General features: G+C 42.3%; 3 protein-coding genes across 3 annotated transcripts in view; 1 reads left to right on the top strand and 2 right to left on the bottom strand.

Annotated features, from left to right (window-relative positions):
• cacna1db (calcium channel, voltage-dependent, L type, alpha 1D subunit, b) overlaps positions 1–130 on the bottom strand; it is a gene marked incomplete at its 5' end in the record, with an annotated part of 61,184 nt that extends 61,054 nt beyond the window's left edge. Inside the window, one exon of the mRNA XM_079741285.1 lies at positions 97–130. Within this exon, the coding sequence (XP_079597411.1) occupies positions 97–130 (34 nt within the window). The remainder of the gene's footprint in view (positions 1–96) is intronic.
• Positions 131–890: 760 nt separating this feature from the next.
• On the top strand, positions 891–8,438 carry dcp1a (decapping mRNA 1A; the record flags this gene model as incomplete). Its single annotated transcript, XM_079741297.1, has 9 exons — positions 891–1,022; positions 1,287–1,327; positions 2,017–2,144; positions 5,143–5,209; positions 5,312–5,450; positions 5,751–5,840; positions 6,113–6,748; positions 7,110–7,382; positions 8,358–8,438. The coding sequence occupies 9 exons, from the start codon at positions 891–893 to the stop codon at positions 8,436–8,438; spliced, it is 1,587 nt and encodes a 528-aa protein (XP_079597423.1).
• Positions 8,439–15,468: 7,030 nt separating this feature from the next.
• LOC307079171 (SH3 and cysteine-rich domain-containing protein 3-like) lies at positions 15,469–19,709 on the bottom strand (the record flags this gene model as incomplete). Its single annotated transcript, XM_079741298.1, has 12 exons — positions 19,694–19,709; positions 19,300–19,378; positions 18,563–18,719; positions 18,179–18,276; positions 17,928–17,988; positions 17,541–17,638; positions 17,302–17,371; positions 17,170–17,222; positions 16,910–16,992; positions 16,621–16,672; positions 16,080–16,217; positions 15,469–15,579 (listed from the first exon to the last, which is right to left on the bottom strand). The coding sequence occupies exons 1-12, from the start codon at positions 19,699–19,701 to the stop codon at positions 15,469–15,471; spliced, it is 1,008 nt and encodes a 335-aa protein (XP_079597424.1). The 5' UTR covers positions 19,702–19,709.
• Positions 19,710–21,272: the final 1,563 nt, after the last annotated feature.

Here is a 21,272-nt window from a genome sequence, read left to right on the forward strand (position 1 = left end):
GATCATTTTATGTCACTTCAATAATTGGTTCTTCAGAGTGTAGTGGTCCTATATATTGCTTTAATGAGAAAAATCGATCCCAGACCGACAACTTACCGCGCCGGGATCGACCCCGTATAATGAACTGCATTTTGTCACCTGGGGGTTCTCTTCTTGGGCCTCATGTTGTCCTTTTCTGCCCTCACTGTGCAGCGAATGAACAGGAAGTGAATTGTAGGTTGCTGTAGAAAGGTTAGCGGTGATTGGATTACCTGTGTCCATATAGGATCACAGTTGACGGTAGCAGGTAATCCTGCAATTATAATCCCCGCGGCACTGTCACTGCAATCAGTTAGGCAGACATTGGGACCTCAACTGCTTCCAAAACTATAACAGTCTTATTAATGACCATTAGGACACAAGTCACACAACAGATTGTTTGTGGCAGAAATTACTTTTTTTACGTTATTATTGCTTGAACAATATGAGGCATTTAAGAAGGGAGTCTCTACTTTTACGTTAATGTTACTTAAACTTTTCATTTGGTTTGAAAGTAAATTGATAAAAGAAAAGAAAAAATGCAATAACTGGAAACTGATATATTTTTGTTTACGCACTTTCCCAGATATCTTTAGTCAGACAGCCAAAGCTGGAAACGTCGCTTACCTAAAAGAAAAAGTGACCGTCAAATATACTTGTTTCATTTTTCTCAAATCATTCTAAGTAAGCCAGTATTTATATATATATATATAATATCATGCCGATGCTCCATAATGAATCACGATCTTTACTAATCTTTGAGGAATAGAAATTATTGGGAACCATTTTTTAACGCCATGTTTCTGCGGAGCGTAGAAGTTAAGTGCTCTCCAGAAATAGGTCCGTGTGGGAGCAATAAACAAGAACTCAAGATGGAGCCCTCTAAAGCTGGACATCTTATGAGCTTGGCAGCTCTGCAGAGACAAGATCCGTACATAAACAACCTTCTAGATGTTACCGGCCAGGTAGCATTATACAATTTCAATTCCAAAGCAAACGAATGGGTAAGTAATTGAACTCCTCGTCTGTTCAACATGACCGCTGCTGCTCGCAAAGCTAATACATTCAACAATAACAAAACGTCTGCAATAAGCGTGCCTGTATTTTGTTATCTATGATCATATGAACGTTTAACACATTATATAACACGTGATAGTGGTGATTGTCATTGTTAAATTAATCACCATATTGGGCTATGTTAACACTACTTAAAAGCACGCCGTGTGGAATTGGTTGTTATCCATCATGACAAACATTTTGTGTTTCAGGAGAAGACAGAAATCGAGGGCACCTTATTTGTATATTCTAGGTAAGAAACGTACTTGTGAATGATTCCCAGTCGATGCTCTCCGATTAAAACGTTTTGTTATGATATATGATATAAGCTGTGTTTACCTGGCTCTATCGTGATCTCTTGACGTGCCACAACACACGTGTCGTAGGCCGTACTTCTTGTCAAAAAAACATCGGATTTGTATTCATCTTACGACCCATTGATGTGTTCATAAAAGCCATAACCCGAGTTATATCGGATTATTTAAAAGATTACGTCGCATGTTCTCTAATCAAAGTTATTTTCAAGACTGCCACTGTTTTTCGAATGAATTAACGATGGATGCGTTTTTCAAGTTTCATGTAAACAATTTATAATTTTAGATATAGGAGGAACTATGACATTCCGACTAGTTTGTTGTCTGTTCTGTACAAAGGTTGCTTCTTTAAAGTGGTACACAGAACAACCAAATTATATACAAATTAATAGGATACATACATACTAGAATGTTTTTTGTTATTATTGATTATACAACTATCAGAGCTGATTTGCCAGACAAAGCCGTCCCCTCCCCCACACATTCACCCTCTTTAGCAAAAAAATTCCTGCTACCAAAGTGTCAAAGGGGTTTTGGGTAGTGGTTAACAAGTAAGTTAGAAAATGGGGCAGCTCAGCTCACCACACAGTGAGTGGAAGATGACAATGATGATGTTCACCACCCCTAGGTCTGCCTTGCCTCGCCACGGCTTCACCATCATGAACCGTCTGAGCGCAGAGAACCTTGTGGAACCTATCAACAAGGACCTGGAGTTCCAGTTGCAGGACCCCTTCCTGCTCTACAGGAATGCCAACTGTGAGTACACCATATTGGTCTGTCGATCTGTGTTTTTTCCTTTTTAAATATCTACGGTCTGTGTTTTTTTTGTTTCCCTATTGCCCTCCATTGTGGTCACAGTGTCTTGCAGTCATTATCTTACTGTTATGCAGTAATTATTCAGCTGAAAGTTTTAAACAGGCTTTTAATGTATTAATCATTGTGGTATGGTGGATTGGACTGCTAAACTGCAGCAAGTGGTTGAGCTATTTTTAACCTGGCTGGTTCATAAGAATTTCGGAATTTGTGAAACATAACAGCAAGATCCGTCTGCTCCGAGCAGTCTGAAGTGTTTAGGAGTAAAACCAGGGTGCTGTAGCACCTTCCTGCCCCCTCCGAAACTCCAAGCCAAATTTATGTCGCTGTTAATGTAGTACTTCGTTGTCCCAGTGTAAACGACAGTAAAAGCCCTGCTTCTGCGGCTCAAACAGCTGTGCAGTCTGTTAAGAGTTGAACCCCATGCTTCCGACTAAGTGGCTATTATTTGTGTATGAAACACTATTATATTTGCGGCACTGCAATATATTTACATTTGTGAGACCTTCAATCTTGTGTGTGCGTGTGTGTGTGTGTGCGCGCGCGACAGAACAAGCCACGGTGTTCCTGCATTTTGAAGAAAACCATGATTCTCTCCAGAGACTTTTGCTATCTCATTATGACAAATGCAGTCCAACACAATGTCCTCTAGACTTTCTGTTTAGAGAACGACAAGAGCTGAGTTACTCAACATCAAACATACACTCATGTCATGGGCGTCCTGTAAACCAGCTTAGTTTTAGTTTGAGAAATATTTAAAATTCTTCCCATACCTTCATGTGACCGTAATAAAAGGCATGTCAAAAAAGTCGCTATCAATGACCTTAATAAAGTTTATAATGTCAAAACATGTATTCCCCTTACATTTATTCCCCTAGCTCAAATTAAGGATTAAGGAAATGTGCCTGCAGTTAATCGTAAATCTTGCCATTGGCTCTACGCTGCGTGTTCACTGCACACAAATCACGTCTAGGAAAATATATTTCTAGTACACTGAGTGCAGTTTGTGCTAATGCTGGTAACGCAATGTTCTAACCGGTCAAACGGATACAAACCTAAAACAGAAACCATGCCCGGCGCCTTGGACATGTTCAACCAAACATTGTAGGTGCCGGCAAATTGTTAACCTCACTCCCCAGTATTTGTTTTTGTTACACGAACAGTATACACATTGTGTGTGGCTCTTAAGCAGCACGTGGCCAAGAGGCATTCAACGTACCTCTGAAAGCCCCTAGCAGACATCTCCGCAGGCTCCTCTTGAAGACCTCTCTGCCCCGCTGACGCAGGTCGGTCTGGGGCTGCCCGGCCAGGCCGATCAGGAAGATCTCCTCAGAGCGGTCTTCTCCCACCATGACCTTAGGCTGTCCAGCCACTCTCACTTTCTCTCTCTCTCACACACACACAGAGTCACAGTTTAGGCTCAAGCGTGTCCAGACTTCAGTGGCTTGGCATCAAAGCGGTCACACCAGACTGGACTCTCTTGCGAAGGTCATCGGAAGATCAACTACCACGATTGCGTGATCAGTTAAATGTTTTCTGCCCCTTCCCCTGGGCTATGTGCTGTCAGTCGCCGGCAGCGCCTGGTAACTTGTTCCCGAGTTGAGCTATTCGTCGAGACAATGTAGAAGCCAAGGCATTCCCCAGTCAGATGTGAAGGAAGTAGCTGACGCTGCTTCCACCCAGGCAGTCGATGAGCAGTCTGAACAGCAGCTTCATCAGGGCCACAAATAAGGAGTGGGACTGTCTCCCCAACTGCTTGCTGATGAGAAACACAAGCAGGGCCAGGGACAACGTCAGAGAAGACTGCTCGCCATTGGGGCTGGCTTTACCCATCAGTCTGGTGGGAACGTTAGTCATCATCTTCCACCCGAGGTGTGTGTGTGCGATCCAAAAGAAGCTTCTTAAGTAGGGTAAAGGTCTTCGGTAGCACAGAGGTGCTAGGTGCTGTGGCACACTGGCTTTGTAAGTGTTTCAAGTCAAGCGGTTGTTTTGACCTACCTTGGTGTAGGTCGTGCAGATCACATGTTTCAATGTTTATCTGCCTTGTCTTATTGGCCGTGGTTATCCAGGGCTGATGAGGTGGAGCCTCACTGCTCCTCTGAGAATGTGCGCTTTCTCCTCCTCCTCCAACATCAACTGAATCAAATTCTATTGAGACTGTCTTTGAGAATCCCTATTTAGTTGTGATTGTTAGTGTTGCTCTGCAGCTAAAGACGAGGAAGGTGGAAAGAATGCTCCGAAAGACTTCTGCTTACTGTATATGCACAGGACACAGTCTGTGTGTGTGTACACACACACACACACACACACACACACACACACACACACACACACACACACACACACACACACACACACACACACACACACACACACACACACACACACACACACACACACACACACACACACACAGATGCACACAATCATGAACACACCTGTTTACACCCCACCCTGATTCTCTATTGGTTTCCTCGGCCTCTGGTGCCAAACACCTAGGTTGCCAGGCAACCTCACCTGCTCAGGGGACTCAGAGTACATGGGGGTTTTTTCTGCAAATAAACATACACCAGACAAGATGGCCACAATTCATCCATGGAAGGTTGAGCTCATGTGGATTAAATCCCTCGCGCCTGAAGTCTCCAATATGGCATTTCTTGTTTTTGATGTGTTTTGTTAGTATTTTGCTTGTAAGATTTGTTGTATGCAGTAGGCAGAGAGAACCTTGAATCTACGTTATATACTATATGTTCTTCTGTGAAATATGTGCTGGGGCCACCGTTATCTACAGTATAAATACATATTTGTAAAATATGATTGAGTGAAGATAATTAGCCAAAGGGTCTCTCTGAAAATGAGAGATTAAGATGTTTAATTTTTATTCATTTGTTGATTCATATTTGCTTTCTTTGCCTGTTTCTTTGTTTTTTTTTCTCTGCAGTGGGAATTTACAGTATCTGGTTTTACGACAAAAGCGACTGTCAACGTATCGCACAGCTCATGGTCAAGTAAGTACCAGCGGAAGTCGGACTCTGCAGGACTCGACGCGTCGCAGTCCGCCTTCTGTATGAAATGAAGGTCCCCTGACCGGTGCCCCATCCTACCCGTAGGATTGTGAAACTGGAAGCGGACTACGCTCAGAGCCAATCACCGGGAGGCCCGAGACCTGGGAAGACCAATGGGGTCGCAGAGCCACGGCCCATCGACATCCTGGAGCTGCTGAGCAAAGCCAAAGAGGAGTACCACAGAGTAAGGGAAGCACACCAGACGTTGCCGAGGTTAACGGGAACACTCCACAGACACGCATGCACACACAGAAAAATATCCCAGGAAAGATTAGGATTAAATAGTGTGTGTGTGTGTGTGTGTGTGTGTGTGTTCCCGTCTGTCCATCATGCACGGATAAGCCAATGTTTCCTAACATTTCTCTATTCTATGTCTGACATGTGCAAGGGCCAGAACTGCCATCTATCGTTGCAATGCAAAACGCAATGTCAACATCACACTATCCATCCCTAATTATACTACTATAATCTGTCTGTTTTCTAGGCTCAACCAGGAGAGAGCACCACAGAGACCAAAACAATGCCAACTGTTGTCTCTAGTCCGCGGGCCCGAAGTGCACCACAGCCTGATAAGGTAACGCACACACTCTGCACTCAAACATTGCAAATGTTTTTAGTTTGATTTATTGTTTTGCTCATGTTTATTTGTCATTGCTGTTGTTGTGTGCATGTCCCTTGCTGTCAACTCGTCGTCATTGAAACCTCAATTCCCAACAAGTGTAAATAAAGGTTTTAAATAGATGAGCTCACAGCCCGGCTGAGATACATACATTATGAATTATGTATTTTCTCTGGATCTAGTTCCATTTATAGGCTTTATAATTGCATTATTATTCTGTTTCACAGATTTCCCATATGATCGTGAAGCAGATCACTGTGGAGGAACTCTTCGGTTCCTCTGTTTCCAAGGACCCCTCCCTGCCCGCCATGCCTGCCCAGAGTGTCACCCCCGGGGGTACTCCCTGCGAACCTGCCAGCCCCTCCGCCTCCTCTTACCTCCAAGGCCGGCACTATGCCCCACCGGACCCTCTACACCCTCCCCACCTCCCTGCACCAGACCCCAGTACCAGTCAGCGGCAGCTGGTCCCCGGCCTACTCCCAGCCCCAGCCTCTTACGGCCTCCAGCCAGGCCCTGTGCGCCACCCAGGAGGCCCTGGGTCAGACCCCCAGCCCCGCTGCTCAATCTCACCGCTCATGGTGCTCCCGGTGGGGGTGGATCCTCGGCCCGCTGCCCCTGCTGCGATGGCACAGTCTTGTGCCCCGCAGGCCTACCTAGGACATGAGATACTGAGCACCCTCAAACCAACGCTGCCCTCTGTGAATGCCGATATCCACAACAAGCCGGGGCTAGCGCCCAACTTTCTTCCTAGCAACTTGGTCCCACCCCATAGCTTCCAGGAGCTACTAGGAAAGCCGCTTCTCCGGCCGGGAAAGGAAATGGAGGGCTTCAGTCAAGCGCCAAATCGGATCAAAGCAATGGCTGTAAGTTGGACCTTTTTAAGTTGTAATACTTCACTATCTGTATTTCTATCAAATGTATTTTAAATATCCACTACATTAAATAAAGGCATAAATGCTGGTAGCCAACAGAAAGACCGTGGGGATAGTGGGACAGCATACGAAAGTGAAGTGGCTAGGCTGTTTGAATCATTAAAGGGAAATGGTTTGAAACTCAACCTCTTGGCTTGCTTGAGCATGACACCTTACCTCTCCTCGCTCTTTATTCACGTAATTCGCTTTGGAGGTCTCTTTCGACAACCGTGTCTGCTCAATAGCAGTCAACGATAAATAAAATTGAATGACCTCCGCTTCCTTCTTCACCCTGTTCCCCCTGCTCCCTCAGGGCAGTCCAGGGAATCCGGCGCTGGCCGGGTCGGGGGTGGGGCCCGGGCTGTCGGTGCTCCTCTCCCCCAGTGCCTTCCAGCATTCTCCCAGTAGCAAGCCCACTGCGGACCACCCCAGGAGGTCCACCTCGGCCTTGGCAGCGGCGGCCTCAACCGCCTCCTCCTCCTCCACCCTCCCGCCACCGCCGTCCACCTCTGATCTGTCCCCGGAGGTGTACCGGAGCGCCTGCAGTAGGGCGCAGCTACAGGAGACGCTGGTGCACCTCATTAAGGTACTGACGCGCTGGTTACATAGCCAACGGATAACATTGAGTTATGTTGAGGTACTCTGCGTTGGAATGACTGATTCCATCTCATTACTGACCTCTCTGGTCGCAAAGGGAACTGCAGCGTGATCGAGCATTCAGGGCACTGGGGGTGCGATCTTACCAGCATTAATAATACGAATTAACTACACAATAAGAACTGATCATATCAAGATAGTTACTCATAAGGGGCTTTGCTATGCCCATTAAGGGGCTTTGCTATGCCACTTAAGTGTTGGCAAGATGTAACACACCACAGCAGATGTGAAATGCAGGCCAGTCCGAGTCCGAAGCTCTTTCTGAGAGTGTGTGTGGTGATTGCTGGTTTGTCCTGTGTTCCTTGATTACTCAATGCACCACAGTTGTGCAGCCTCACATGGCGGCCCCAGAGTCTAGACAGTCTGACTCCGGCAAGATCAACCACACACACTCCACAATGACCTAATGACGCATTAGAAGAACTGTGTGGGGCTAGCTCTTATTGATCTACTGGGGCTGTATACGAGCGCTTCCTTTTTTCCCTTCCAAATCACCCTGGTTCAAATATAATATACAGTAAATCAGCCCAAATGCAGTTCTACACAACAATAGGTCCGGTTTTTTTTTAAGTGGAATTACAACCTGTTCATATATTAGCAAAATGCACTATCCTACATGTATTGAAAGCCAAGTCAAAAGATGAAATCACAAAGTAATAGTTAGACTTATAGTTGCTGGGGCAACGGTTTCCAACATTAATGTTGAATACGGTTAAATCCATGCCTATTGAAGATGTGAAAGCCAATTGTGGCAATCGTTAGGGTTCGATCAGAGACGTGACTGAAAGGCACAATCTTCTCAAGGCAAAAGGTTTGAGGATGCTCAAATAACCCTCCCTTTCATTTCCAGTTGATGCGTATGCGTTAGTAACATCGTCCTTCTCTGTGTTTTGTCGCCATGCAGACTGACCCCGCCTTCCTCAGCACCATCCACGACGCCTACCGACAGAGCCTGGCCAAGGACTTCACCAACATGACGCTATAGCTCCACCCCCCCCCCCCCCCCCCCCCCCCTGTCAATATCAAGACTCTCCATGCTCCCCACCCATCTGAGGGACTGAGTACCTGCCCCCAAAGAGGACCCAGACTAGAGGCTTCTGGGGAATTGTTGTGGCCCAGGAGACCCAGAGAGCCTCCCAGGGACCCGGTTAGATTTGTGCCCTCTACTGCTTTCCAAGAGAGATCTCTCGCTCTCTGTCCCTCTCCCTCCCTGTCCGTCATGTGACTCCATAACACAGCTCTCCTGCTGTGAGGTGTTGGCCTGGAGATTATGTCAAACAAGCCCTGGTCTTCTCTGAACTAAAATACTTTTTTTTTTTTTTAATTTTATTGCTGCAAGATACTTTCTTCCGACATACTGACTTGAGTCCAGAGGCCCATGAGACTCAACACAACTGCTCAGAGACTGCAGAGTTCGGTCCATCCCCACTCCCTCCCCCAACCCCTTCACCCTCAAACGTCAGCTCTATCTTGTGGATTGTTCACCTGAACCTAGACAACCCACCACTGACAGAAACAACTTACTCTGTTCGACCTAATGAGTTCACGTCACCCTTCAAACCGGCAGCTGCAGACCCTGACCCTGGCCAGGACATCAGTTACAAGGCCATGGCATCAAGTACAAGGCCTTGACATCATCAGCTTCCTGACTGGGTACATACGGGAGCTGTGATACTCTCTTGACTTGGGACCGTGGGGTCTCCAAGCAGTTTCGTCAAGGGAGCTAGATGTGTAGCCGCTTTGCCCGTGGCTCTCTCACTCTTTTCTTTTTCCTCTGTATGTGCTGACAGGGCTCCTTTTACATGAACTGCCGATAGCCTTTTGTTACTGGGGAGGATGCTGATGCACTGAAGAGAGTACATGCCTATTTGTCTCTTTTTTTTTCTTCTTCTTTTATTAAAGTAGGTGACTGGTTTGTTGAGCGTGAGGCAGAACAGCGCTCTGGGCGGCCGGCTGTTTGTGGAGCCTCCCTGCTTCTTGCTCTTGGCGTACTGCTGCCTCTTCCTCTGGGACAGCAGGCCCGCCGGCGCCACCGCCGAGCCCAATGGTGTACTATTGGATAGAGAAACGGAAGACAAGAGACTCTTCTCTTGTTGGACAAAGCAACTGCAGATCTCCACAAAGTATTTGTAGTGTCGCTCTACAGATGCGTAACAGCAACACAAATGTGGATAAGAGCATGTAAGGTACTTCTATGTTCATTCTAACCCCTCTTGCTCGCTCATTCTCTCTCTGTCTCTCTCTGTGTCTGCTATCTCTGTCTAAGCTGTGCTGTTGTTTCCTCTCCACCAGATAATCTAAATCTTCCTAACCTCTGTCTGCCTTCTTATTCTGCTTGTCTCTCTCTGTCTTACCTCTCTTATTTCTCTTTTCTCTTATGTCCCTTTCCCTCCTCTCTAATGTCTCTCCTCCCTAATGTGTCTCTGTCTGCTGTCTGTGTCCCTCTCTCCTGTCTGTCTCTCCTGCTTTCGATTTCCTTCCACCAGCTAACTTTACTCTTTCCTGATGCCATAGGAGAACATGTGCAATAGGTTTGTGGTGTACATCGCTGGTACATCGTCAGACCAGCATGTTGAGATCTCTGGGGACAGCGGCAAGCTTGGTCCGCTGAGCTTCAAGCTGAGCCGATTTCGTAGTTTTTTTTTTTTTGTGCAAAATAATGAATGATGAAAAATGCTGAGCTATAGTTTTTGTTGTCGTACATTTTGGGAGAACATTCAAAAAGAAACGTGTGGTTGATACACATCCATCTAATCATTCAGATCTAGTTTCACTTTCAACCAATTCGTTCTGGGAAATTTCTTTCGGAATCCAAAGACAATGTAAGTGCCCCACAATACTTCAACTGCAGATTTGCTCAGATCAGCTAAATTCATCCAGGTTTTATTTAGTGTAAGCAAGTTGTTTAGAGATTAGATCAATTGAAATGATTTGGTGACATTTGACCTGTTTTGCAGTAAAGACTACTGCAACATAACACAGCGTAGCACAACAGCCACAACTGTTCTGTCTCCCCGTTGATATTTTTCACTCTGGTTGTCTGAAGTGGGCTTCGTAGAGCATTTGTGACCTTTTTGATCCACGTTCGCTGTGCATTTAAAGGATGGTCATTTAATTTTCCATCTTACACTTGCACATAATGGCACATACAGCGTAGCACATAACATGACCGGTAACCTATATGACTACTAAAACAAAAAACGTCTCAACGATATTACAAACATTGCGGTGTTATAGCGTCTGCCTGGTGCTAGCAGCTAAGAGGGGAATCATAATGTTTTCCCAACATTCAAGTCTTTTATAGTTCCTTGCATTCCAGATGGCAAGATTAGTGTAAGATGGCTTCTTATTGGTTTGTTTTACGATGTTTTTGAATTTCTCACTTTATTAGCATTAATTGATTCATGTGTTCAACTTTTTTTCTTTTTAAGATTTGATGATATGTTTTGTTGATGGGATTTAATTAAATGTTTTATTTTGTTAGTCTTGATCAAGATTGTCCAAACATATCTCTATTGGGTCATTGAGATAGAATGTCTTAAACATTTAACGTGGACATACTAATATAAACTCTCAAGCTATCATCCATTTCAGTTGGTCTACACAAATGGGGATGCAATGCCTCTACATTATTTTAAAGATACAAGTTAATGGATGGTGAGAGCTAAAAAATATTTTCAGAGAAAATCTTGATTTATGTTGACAACATAGCAGGCCTTATTCAGTTGATTACATGAAAGGATCATGGAAAGCTTGTGGTTATTTTAATATCAATATAAATTTTAAGGTTGTTGCTTTTTTACACCTTGGTATAATGTATCTTATTGGCCAGAGGACGAAATGTATTTGGAAACTGTTCATGCCACTTGCATTCCATGTTTGTCACTATTCAATTTGGTTTGCTGTGACTATTTTGTGATATTAAAAATATAAATTTGGCTTTGTCATATCTTTGTTATGTACGGAACATATAACGGTTACTCAAGTAGCTGCAGATATTTGTTATTCCTTTAAATCCACAAGATGTCACTGCGCTTAAGTAGATCGTACTACGTACGTACCTTCAACGCGACGATAAATAAATCAGTAAGGGCTAGCTCAGAGCTGCAATCGCCCTGTGCTGTGACACTTGCGAGATTTGCGGCGCGTAGTAAGACTATCCTGCAAATGCTTTACTCGGCATCAAGGACGAACAAATATAGGCCCTTTTATTTTCCTATGCTACACTCTTGAGTATCTTCAGTTCACATACATCTTTCGCCTTTTACTAAAGATTTCATTGGAGAGGAGTGAGTACCAACAACTTTATTGATGCTCTGCCGCAAGTTGGGGACATCTTTCCAAGTTCAAGAAAAATAGTCTGGACCCAAAAGGTGTGAGCGTTGCTGTTTATTTGACTCCTCAGCGAAGTGTGTTTTACATCGGCAATTCAGTTGTATGAATTGTTCACTTCACTGAAAGTAATGAAATGAGACAAAATACTCTTTTCTTCTCTGTCCACCAGATGGCAGTCAATGTGCACTTTTCATATTGCACTTTTTGCTATTCCATACAAGTCAAAACTGGACTAGCCTAACTCTTAAGTTATTCATCTATATGTTCAATTATGTGAACAACAACTTTGCATGAAGGAAGATTTAATGTCACCACACATATTTAGTTTATATGGCTAATATTTGCTCTTCTAAAACACACGTGAAACAGCTAACTACCCACAGTGCTTTGCGAAACGGTAAATGTAATCTTTCAATTACATTTCCATTGGAACATTGTGTTAAACGAAATGTTTCAAGGCCAACTGTAGTTTTAGCACAAGTGCTTAAGAATATTACTAAAGTATAGTGTAGTTTGTTTGAAAACCCTTACTGAAGGTCTTAGGGGGGACAAAAGGTCGACATTTGAACGCTGATGTAGAGCAACACTCAAGTTTCTCTTCAGATCGCATAAATCTTTCGCCTTTTACTAAAGATTTCCGTGGAGAGGAACAATCTGAGTTTCAGACAATTTTTTGATGCTCTACCGTAAGGTGGAGCTTTCTTTCCATGTTCAAGAAAATTAGTCTGGCCCCGAAAGTTGTGAGCGGTGCTCTTTATTTGATCTTCAGCAAAGTGTGTTTTACATCAGCAATTCAGTTGTGGTATGAATTTTTCACTTCACTGAATGTAATGATATGAGACGAAATACTTTTTTCTTCTCTGTCCACCAGATGGCAGTCAATGTGCACTTTTCATATTGCACTTTTTGCTATTCCACACAAGTCAAAACTGTGGACTAGCCTAACTCTTAAGTTATTCATCTATATGTTCAATTATGTGAACAACAACTTTGCATGGAGGAAGATTTAATGTCACCATACATATTTAGTTTATATGGCTAATATTTGCTCTTCTAAAACACACGTGAAACAGCTAACTACCCACAGTGCTTTGCGAAACGGTAAATGTAATCTTTCAATTACATTTCCATTGGAACATTGTGTTAAACAAAATGTTTCAAGGCCAACTGTAGTTTTAGCACAAGTGCTTAAGATTATTACTAAAGTATAGAGTAGTTTGTTTGAAAACCCTTACTGAAGGTCTTAGGTTGGACAATTGGTCGACATTTGAACGGTAATGTAGAGTAATTCAAGTTTCTCTTCAGATCGCATAAATCTTTCGCCTTTTACTAAAGATTTCCGTGGAGAGGAACAATCTGAGTTTCAGACAATTTTTTGATGCTCTGCCGTAAGGTGGGGCTTTCTTTCCATGTCCAAGAAAATTAGTCTGGCTCCAAAAGGTGTGAGCGGTGCTCTTTATTTGACTCCTCAGCATAGTGCGTTTTACTTCGGCAATTCAGTTGTGGTATGAGTTATTCACTTCACTGAAAGTAAAGAAATGAGACGAAATACTTTTTTCTTCTCTGTCCACCCGATGGCAGTCAATGTGCACTTTTCATATTGCACTTTTTGCTATTCCACACAAGTCAAAACTGTGGACTAGCCTAACTCTTAAGTTATTCATCTATATGTTCAATTATGTGAACAACAACTTTGCATGAAGGAAGATTTAATGTCACCACACATATTTAGTTTATATATATATGGCTAATATTTGCTATTCTAAAACATACACGTGAAACAGCTAACTACCGACAGTGCTTTGCCTTTTACTAAAGATTTCCGTGGAGAGGAACAATATGAGTTTCAACCAATTTTTTGATGCTCTGCCGTAAGGTGGGGCTTTCTTTCCGCGTCTAAATCAAATCGACCGGACCCAAAATTTAGTTTTACTGTTTTGACTAGTCAGTAAAGTGTGTATTCCATTGCTAATTCGGCCCGACAGTTGAGGTATCAATGAATCACTTCCCTGAAAGTAATAAAGGAGACGAAATATTTTCTATCCACCAGACGGCAGTCAATGTGCACTCTTATATCACAGTTAATGTGTTGAGAAACAAGTCATTACAATATAAGACTTGGTCTATACGTACATAACTATTTTGTCATTCATCTATATATATTTGTACTATTGTGAATTAATCCTTAGCAGGAAAGCAGATTCATGTCACAATACATATTAGTTAAACGGATAATATTTGGTCAACAGTCTTACCCACAATGCTTTGCCAATCAGTAAATTTAGGCCTACTCTTTAAATTTATTTCAGTTGGAACATTGTGTGAAACAGAATAGTTCAATGCAATCTGTAGTTTTAACACCAGTACTTCTGATAATTATGATACTGCAAGTCCAACTAAACGGTTCAGATAAAAATGTCACGTAGGTGTTAGGTTACCGTTGGACAATGGGATCACAGTTTAAATCCACTTTAGAATCCCTGTTTCTCTTCAGTTCGTGTAAAAAGTTATATAAAGAAGTATAGACTCCAACTAATGTGCTTTGTATAAAAGATTTAGCTTTTCAGATATATACTCAATGATGATATAATGATATATACTCAACGCCACACTTGTGGCGCAAATAAATCACTCACCTGGAAATAATAAAATGTGATTAAACACTTTTGCTTTTGTTATCCACTAGATGGCAACCAAAATAAAATATTTACGTTACAGTTAATGTTATTTGGAACCAGTAGGCCTTTATAAAGGATCAAAAGTGGCCTACACATGCCGCTGTTGGTAATTAGGAATTCAAACAGTATCTGTGGTATTTTTTTCTTTACATGAAATATAACGTGGCAAAAATGCAGATTAGGCAAATCCTATTAAGATGAAATGGTGAATATTGACTGTAACCACTACAAAATATGTATTGATACTCAACATATACGGGGCTTTTTGTGTGTCAAAAAAGAGCCTAGGACATCTCAGAGGCATGGTGACATGGTGAAGATTCTGGTTCTCTGCTGCACTCAAACGTGAACATCTTGATGGTATAATGAGGCAACATATATATTGTTCCCCATAGATAATCTGGTACCACATTTTACTTTGTGCAAAGCTTGGACTTTAATGATATACAAGTGATTGTATATTTATTGTAACGATACATTCTGTCTTTAAAAGTATCTCCTTTTATAATCACATAAAAATATGATATATTTTCAATGAAACATCAACTTAATGTTTAGCTTGATGTTTTTATTAGAAGCCTCTATATCTATCTTATGCTAGATGAATTCAATATGAAAATATACTATGCTCTAATCTACTTTACATTTAAAAAGAATAGTACATTGAAAAAAAAACCCTCATCCTCAAGTTAGGCTAGCCCCAAATCAAATATCCAAAACCAAATTCTATTTTAATATTACATCTCTGCATAAAACTATGAAACGCAAATATGATACTTGTTTATATATTCATAAATAGCTCTATACAAGCATCTAGATTAAAGTACTTTGGGCCAGACTAATTACTATATAAGGGTTAGGGAGACCAACGGCCAGACCACTATATCATCTGTTTTGCTCTGGCTCCCTATAGAGGACATCACATGCAAGAAAGGAAAGAAACATGTTATGATCATGTCTTGATGTAGAGTAGATCTGTAAGGCCCAGCCCTATAGCAGCCTCTACTGCACAGTGATGATCTCCTCCAGTAGGTCGGCTGGGAAGAAGCCCAGTTTGCGTCCAGTGCTGACCTTCAGGTATCCCCCCTTCTCTTCTCCCTTCTTCACCACGATCTGAAACGGACCGGAAACTTATCAAGTGCTACTGAATTTATTTAAAACTGGGTTGGTCACCAAGGCACCCAATCATACAACCTCACAGGGAAAAAATGGCATTTGAGTCAGTGCTAATACTGTAAAAAAAAAAAAGATTATATATATATATATACATAAAGCGTAACAAGCAACAGGACTAGCAGGGTCTCAAATTATACAATTTCACATATTGGCAGTTTAAAAAATTTAAGGCAGAAATTACTTAAACAACAAATAACAATAAATATAGACTTTATATAGATAGATAGATAGATAGATAGACAGATAGATAGATAGATAGATAGATAGATAGATAGATAGATAGATAGATAGATAGATAGATAGATAGATACTTGGATAATGGAAGTCAATAGAATTTAAAACATCTAGAATTTAACTCACTCTTTCATTTGATAATAATTATTCTTACACACACACACACACACACGCGCACAACCACACACACAAACATAACTTACCTGGTCTTTCTTCAGTGTTATTTGTCCCATCTCCCTGTTCCCCACAAAGGAACGTGTCACCTTGTACACCCTCTCCGCAGCTCGCACTTTAATCAGGTAGTTGGTAGGAAAGTAGCCCGTCTTCTCCCCCATCTTCCCCTGCACACACACAAACACACACATTCACAATTTTAAAATGTGACTTAAAGGGGAGATATTATTCCACCAGGTTTGAGTGTGATTAGCCTTACAAGCCGTTTCGAAAATCTGCCCCATATGACATCACTAGTGGGCGTGTCTACCTAGATCTGTGCTGGATAGATCAGTCTACCAGCCTACCCAGTGGACTGAAGTAAATGTTGGTCATCTATCAAGCACAGATCTAGGTGGACACGCCCACTAGTGATGTCATATGGGGCGGATTTTCAAAACGGCTTGTTAGGCTAAACACACTCACACCTAGTGGAATAATATGTCCCCTTTAAAGAATACATTTGGTTGTTTGGTTAGACACAAACCAATTGGATGGTCAAATAAGTGAGTTGAAAGATTCTACACCTACCCTCCACCACTCCTCATTGGAGTCATCCAGCACTATGATGCGGTCACCGGGGCTATACGAATACAGTCAGTAGGTTATAAAAGTAACCATGAGTACAAAATGCTGTGGGTTTTAAGGCTTTGGGTGTCAAATACATTATTACCAAATTTGAGTTTATATTTGTATAATTCTCCGCTTCAATGGCAAGAGTCACAATTCCAAAACTCTTAACAGGGCCATACATTTTATAATGGGCCTCATAATGTTCATAATGGGCTTCATAATCTGCATAATGGCATGTGGTACTTACTGGAAGTCCAGGTCATCCTTCTCTATGGCCTTGAAGCGGTAAAGGGCCAGGTAGTAATGAGACTGGGAGAATGCTCCCTTACTCTGTACACCAGCAAGTATACAAATAACAGCTTGAATATATATACGTCTGAAGAAATGTTGAAAAATGAAACTATGTAAATTAGTATGTAGGCAGAGCATCCCTGCATGTTAAACATGGCGCTGCATGTATTCTTATAGTTAAAGGAATTTAAACTAAACATCAGCTATGTTATTTGCCTTCTCATCCGCCTTGTCTCCTCCTTTTTCCTTCTTCTGGTCTTCCGGTTTTCCTATACATGGATGGCAGACATTGAGAGCAGGGTTGCAGACACTATTCAATGCAAAGCTTCATCGTTATGTATCCCTCACCTTCCCCCCCTCCCTCGTTCTCTTTGGGCTGCCCGCCCTCCTCTTCCTCCTCCTCCATCATCATCATCATCTGGGAGAATAGAGTAATTTCAGCATCACAACCTCTTCTAACAGATTCCCAGACATGTTATGGTTTGGTAAATGGTGTAGTAGCTATTATAGTGAGGAAAATGTATCACGTTGATTTCATTAAAATGCTGCCTCCAGGTTTCATACAAAAACAACTTGATGGAACTCACATTCTTCTTGTCATTGTCGTTCTTCTTGCGCTCCTTGTTGGCCATGATGACACCCACACGCAGCGTGTCGAACACCGGGTCGTTACGGTTGGTGTTAGCTGGGAGACGGACAGAGCAGTCAGTCTGCGGTACATGCTCAGATTTACATGAATACCTCATATTTACAATGCAATTTCTTTCGCTGACATAGGCTACATAATAAACAAATTCTAAACTTTTAACTATGCAAGCTTTGTCTTTGTGGGGGTTTCTTTCAATACAAAGCTCAGGTTAAAGAAAGCAGCATAAAATAAGGGCCCTTTTAGCATAGCAAGCATTTCACAATCATGATTCCGAATCACTGGTTATGCCTTTGTACGGTCTTCCTGTCTGTAACAGTGTTCTCACATGGGTCTGGCTGGTCACTGCTGTACAGGGGCGAACTGTAGGCCCTTCGGAAGCCAGGAGGCTACAAAAACAAAACGAACAAGAAAGAGTCATTGTTGAGCATTACACCACTAACAACCGGAAATACCCTATTCCTAATAACATTTGTACAACTCCCGTTTATTATCTAGTTAACATTTTGGTATGGAAAGGTCATTGTTGTTTTGGCTTTGGTACGTAGGAAGGAAGTAAAAGTATAAAACATTTCTCACAATTTTACCGAAGCACTTCTGGAACTCGACGTAGGACTGGCACGAGTGATGGATGTTGGTCTTGCAGTTTTTGCACCTCAGAGCAAACTTGTTATTCACTGAAAAACAAGCCAAGGGGAGGTCAATGAATCTGTCCTTGACACAAACATTTGGTGTTTTTCTATTTATTGGACTGCAAAATTGTTTTACATTTTGAGGATTAATGGTATTTAGGTATATTGTCCAATCATTTATTCCTTGAACATGTCACAAAATAAAGGAACTGAAAATGTCAGCAACTCTAGACAGCCGTCTCATTGGCAGCGGTGAAAGCGCTTTGGTGCAGCATCATTTGTTTTTATATGTTTCCTATCCCAAGAGAGATAGAATGAGGTCACCACGTACGGACAATCATGCGCGCGCAGACGTCGCAGAACTTGGGCTTCTTGCAGTAGTGGTCCTTGAACTTGTGGGGTTTGTCGTTGATCATGACCACCGGCTCGGGGGGAGGCTCCGGCTCCTTCTCCTCCACCTCCACCTCCTCATCGTAGATAAAGTAGACCTGGAGGCACACGGGGGGGGGGGGTTACTGAGGGGAGGGTGGACGCTGACGTTATTGTCTCACTATGTATGTTTCCAAAAACATGGGTTTCAAAGGGTGATCCCATAAGTAACATCCGCTTGTGCCTTCTGGAGCCAATCAAAAGCAGCAATTTCAGCATTTGTATCATCCAGGCAACACTGACAAGTAAATGGAAGCATTAAATCGAAATAATATACTAATAATTCACCTCTGAATAATAAAGACCTTTAGATGCAAAGGTTCTTTGGTTCATATAAACAAGCCCTATATTTACCATGGACCCCATTACCGTTTAGTAAATATGTTCAAGTCAAATATTTTTGTGCTGCTAGCAATCAGGTTAGGTTAGGAAGGTTTACCACAATGTATAAGCTAGTGCTACAACGTAATTAGTAAGTAAAATAATGGTAATAGTTAGCACAGTGCCGAGGACAAGCAAAAAAGACACATTCCATGCAGTGTCTGTTGCTAAGGGTGGTGTTGTTAATGGGGACGTTTGTGTCTCTAATGGTGAAGCGTGCGTTTCTAATAGGGATGCTTCTCTTGAGCTGTCACTCACAGTGTCACCTTCCTCCCTCACAAAGTTGTCAGGCGCTGGGGGGTTATCATGGATATCCACCGAGTTCTTGTCATCCTCCCTGACATGCACGCAGACACACACACACGCACACACACACACACACACACACACACACACACACACACACGCACACAAACACACACATGAGTATAAAAGTTAGTTCCATTTGGCCATTCTTACAATACCATCAAGTATTTTACATAGGATTGCACTCTATATATTGTGTTTGATCACCTCCTTTCAGTCTAGGCTAGCACCAAATGAAGCAGACTAAAATTGGAATGAGGACTAAAAGGAAATAGCTGCCAAGCTGGGCCAAATGTAGCACTAAAGTTACAGAAGCCATAGGTCAGAAATAGGATCCTTCACTCACCCGTCCATGGTTTCAGTATGACGCCTCCTAACGCAGACCAACATACAGGGACAAACACATTTTACTATCATACAAATCATACACAATCCTCTAAAAGCATCTTCATTGGAAATAAAAGTTCAACAAACATTCTGCATGGCTCGTCCGAATCACCAAAGGTTGGGAGTATGTACGCTGGCTATTAGCATTCTTCTGGTGAACCACACTATCCTCGTTCACCACACTGACGAACTGATCTGCTTCGTCTCATTGAACCCATTTCTGTTGAGTATTCACATTTATTTAGCCTGCAATTTAATCTGTATATGTACATGTGTCTTAAGGACGCAATAATGGTAAATGAAGGTTACATGCAAACAGTTTTGACTCTTTGCTTCTTTCTGCTTGTTCCCAATACTTCTATTTGCGAAAAGAATATGCATGCATACACATCTTTATGCATGCCCACAATTGATCACAATTTTGGACCTAATGATGGCAGGCCAACTATGGCAGGGAAGTGTATCCAATCTCATCACCGCTAAATTTAGTTCCCTGACAGTAAAAGTAAAAAAAGGAAGTATTCTATATCTTTTTTTAAACAATTCTATATATTTTTTAAACAAAACTATACCCAATCTGTTCATATTCTTCAAATGAATTACAGATAAGGAAATAAACAGCTCTTTTCTCATCCAGTTGAATGTTTGCGGCAACAAATTCTCTCAATGAACAAGTAACAATGATAAATCCTTGTTTTTTGGAGGGTTGCTATAAAATCCTTCCAACTCCACTGCTGCCTAACCACTATAGAAACAAGTTATTCTCACCTTTCTTCAAATGCCTCTTAAACCAGTGGATACGGGGCAACAGCAACCCAGAAGGCCAAAATGTTCCCTTTGCTTGGCCCTAAATTCTTCCCAATTCTGAGAGTCCTGGTCCGTTTTCTCTTCAGGTTTATTCTCTCTGCGTCATTTATTAAGGGCTTTTAGTCTCTTTGGTCTCCGGGGTCTGATCATATGAGAATTTGTGTGCGTGTGTGTGTGAATGGCGGCCTGTGTGCATGTGTGTCTATGTGTGTTTATGTGGGCCTGTGTATGTGCATGACTGGGTGCTGTAGCGTCAAAGTGACTGTTGGAGACAGCTGAGGACCTCAGCCTGGGCACAGATGATGGGGGGGTTTGGGGGGGGGGACAGATACTCATGTGTCCCTCTTGCCCGTCTGCACAAACACGGACACACACCCCGTGTTGAACTAATGAAAACACTTATCATTGTACTAGTTTTAAACACTTCAGTGAAAAATACTGAATTCTGGATGCCTCGACCTAACTGCTTAACCTGTATTATCCCAGTATAGAGAGAACAGGGTGTCTCTATACTGGGATGGCTCTACTGTGTATGTGTCTATAGGTGTCTGTCCTTGGTGTGTTTTCCACTGTGTGCCCTTGAATGTGAACTCTCAGTGCTTTGTATCATAGGCGTGCCCAAAGTTGTGCCATAATGTGCAATATGTTATTCAATTGTATCCATTGTGGGGTCAAGGATACCTTTGGAGCAGAACCTGGACATGCATTTGTGTTGTTCTATACAAATTAGT

Source organism: Pollachius pollachius (assembly GCF_949987615.1).
Source record: "Pollachius pollachius genome assembly, chromosome: 8".
Lineage (NCBI taxonomy): Eukaryota > Metazoa > Chordata > Actinopteri > Gadiformes > Gadidae > Pollachius > Pollachius pollachius.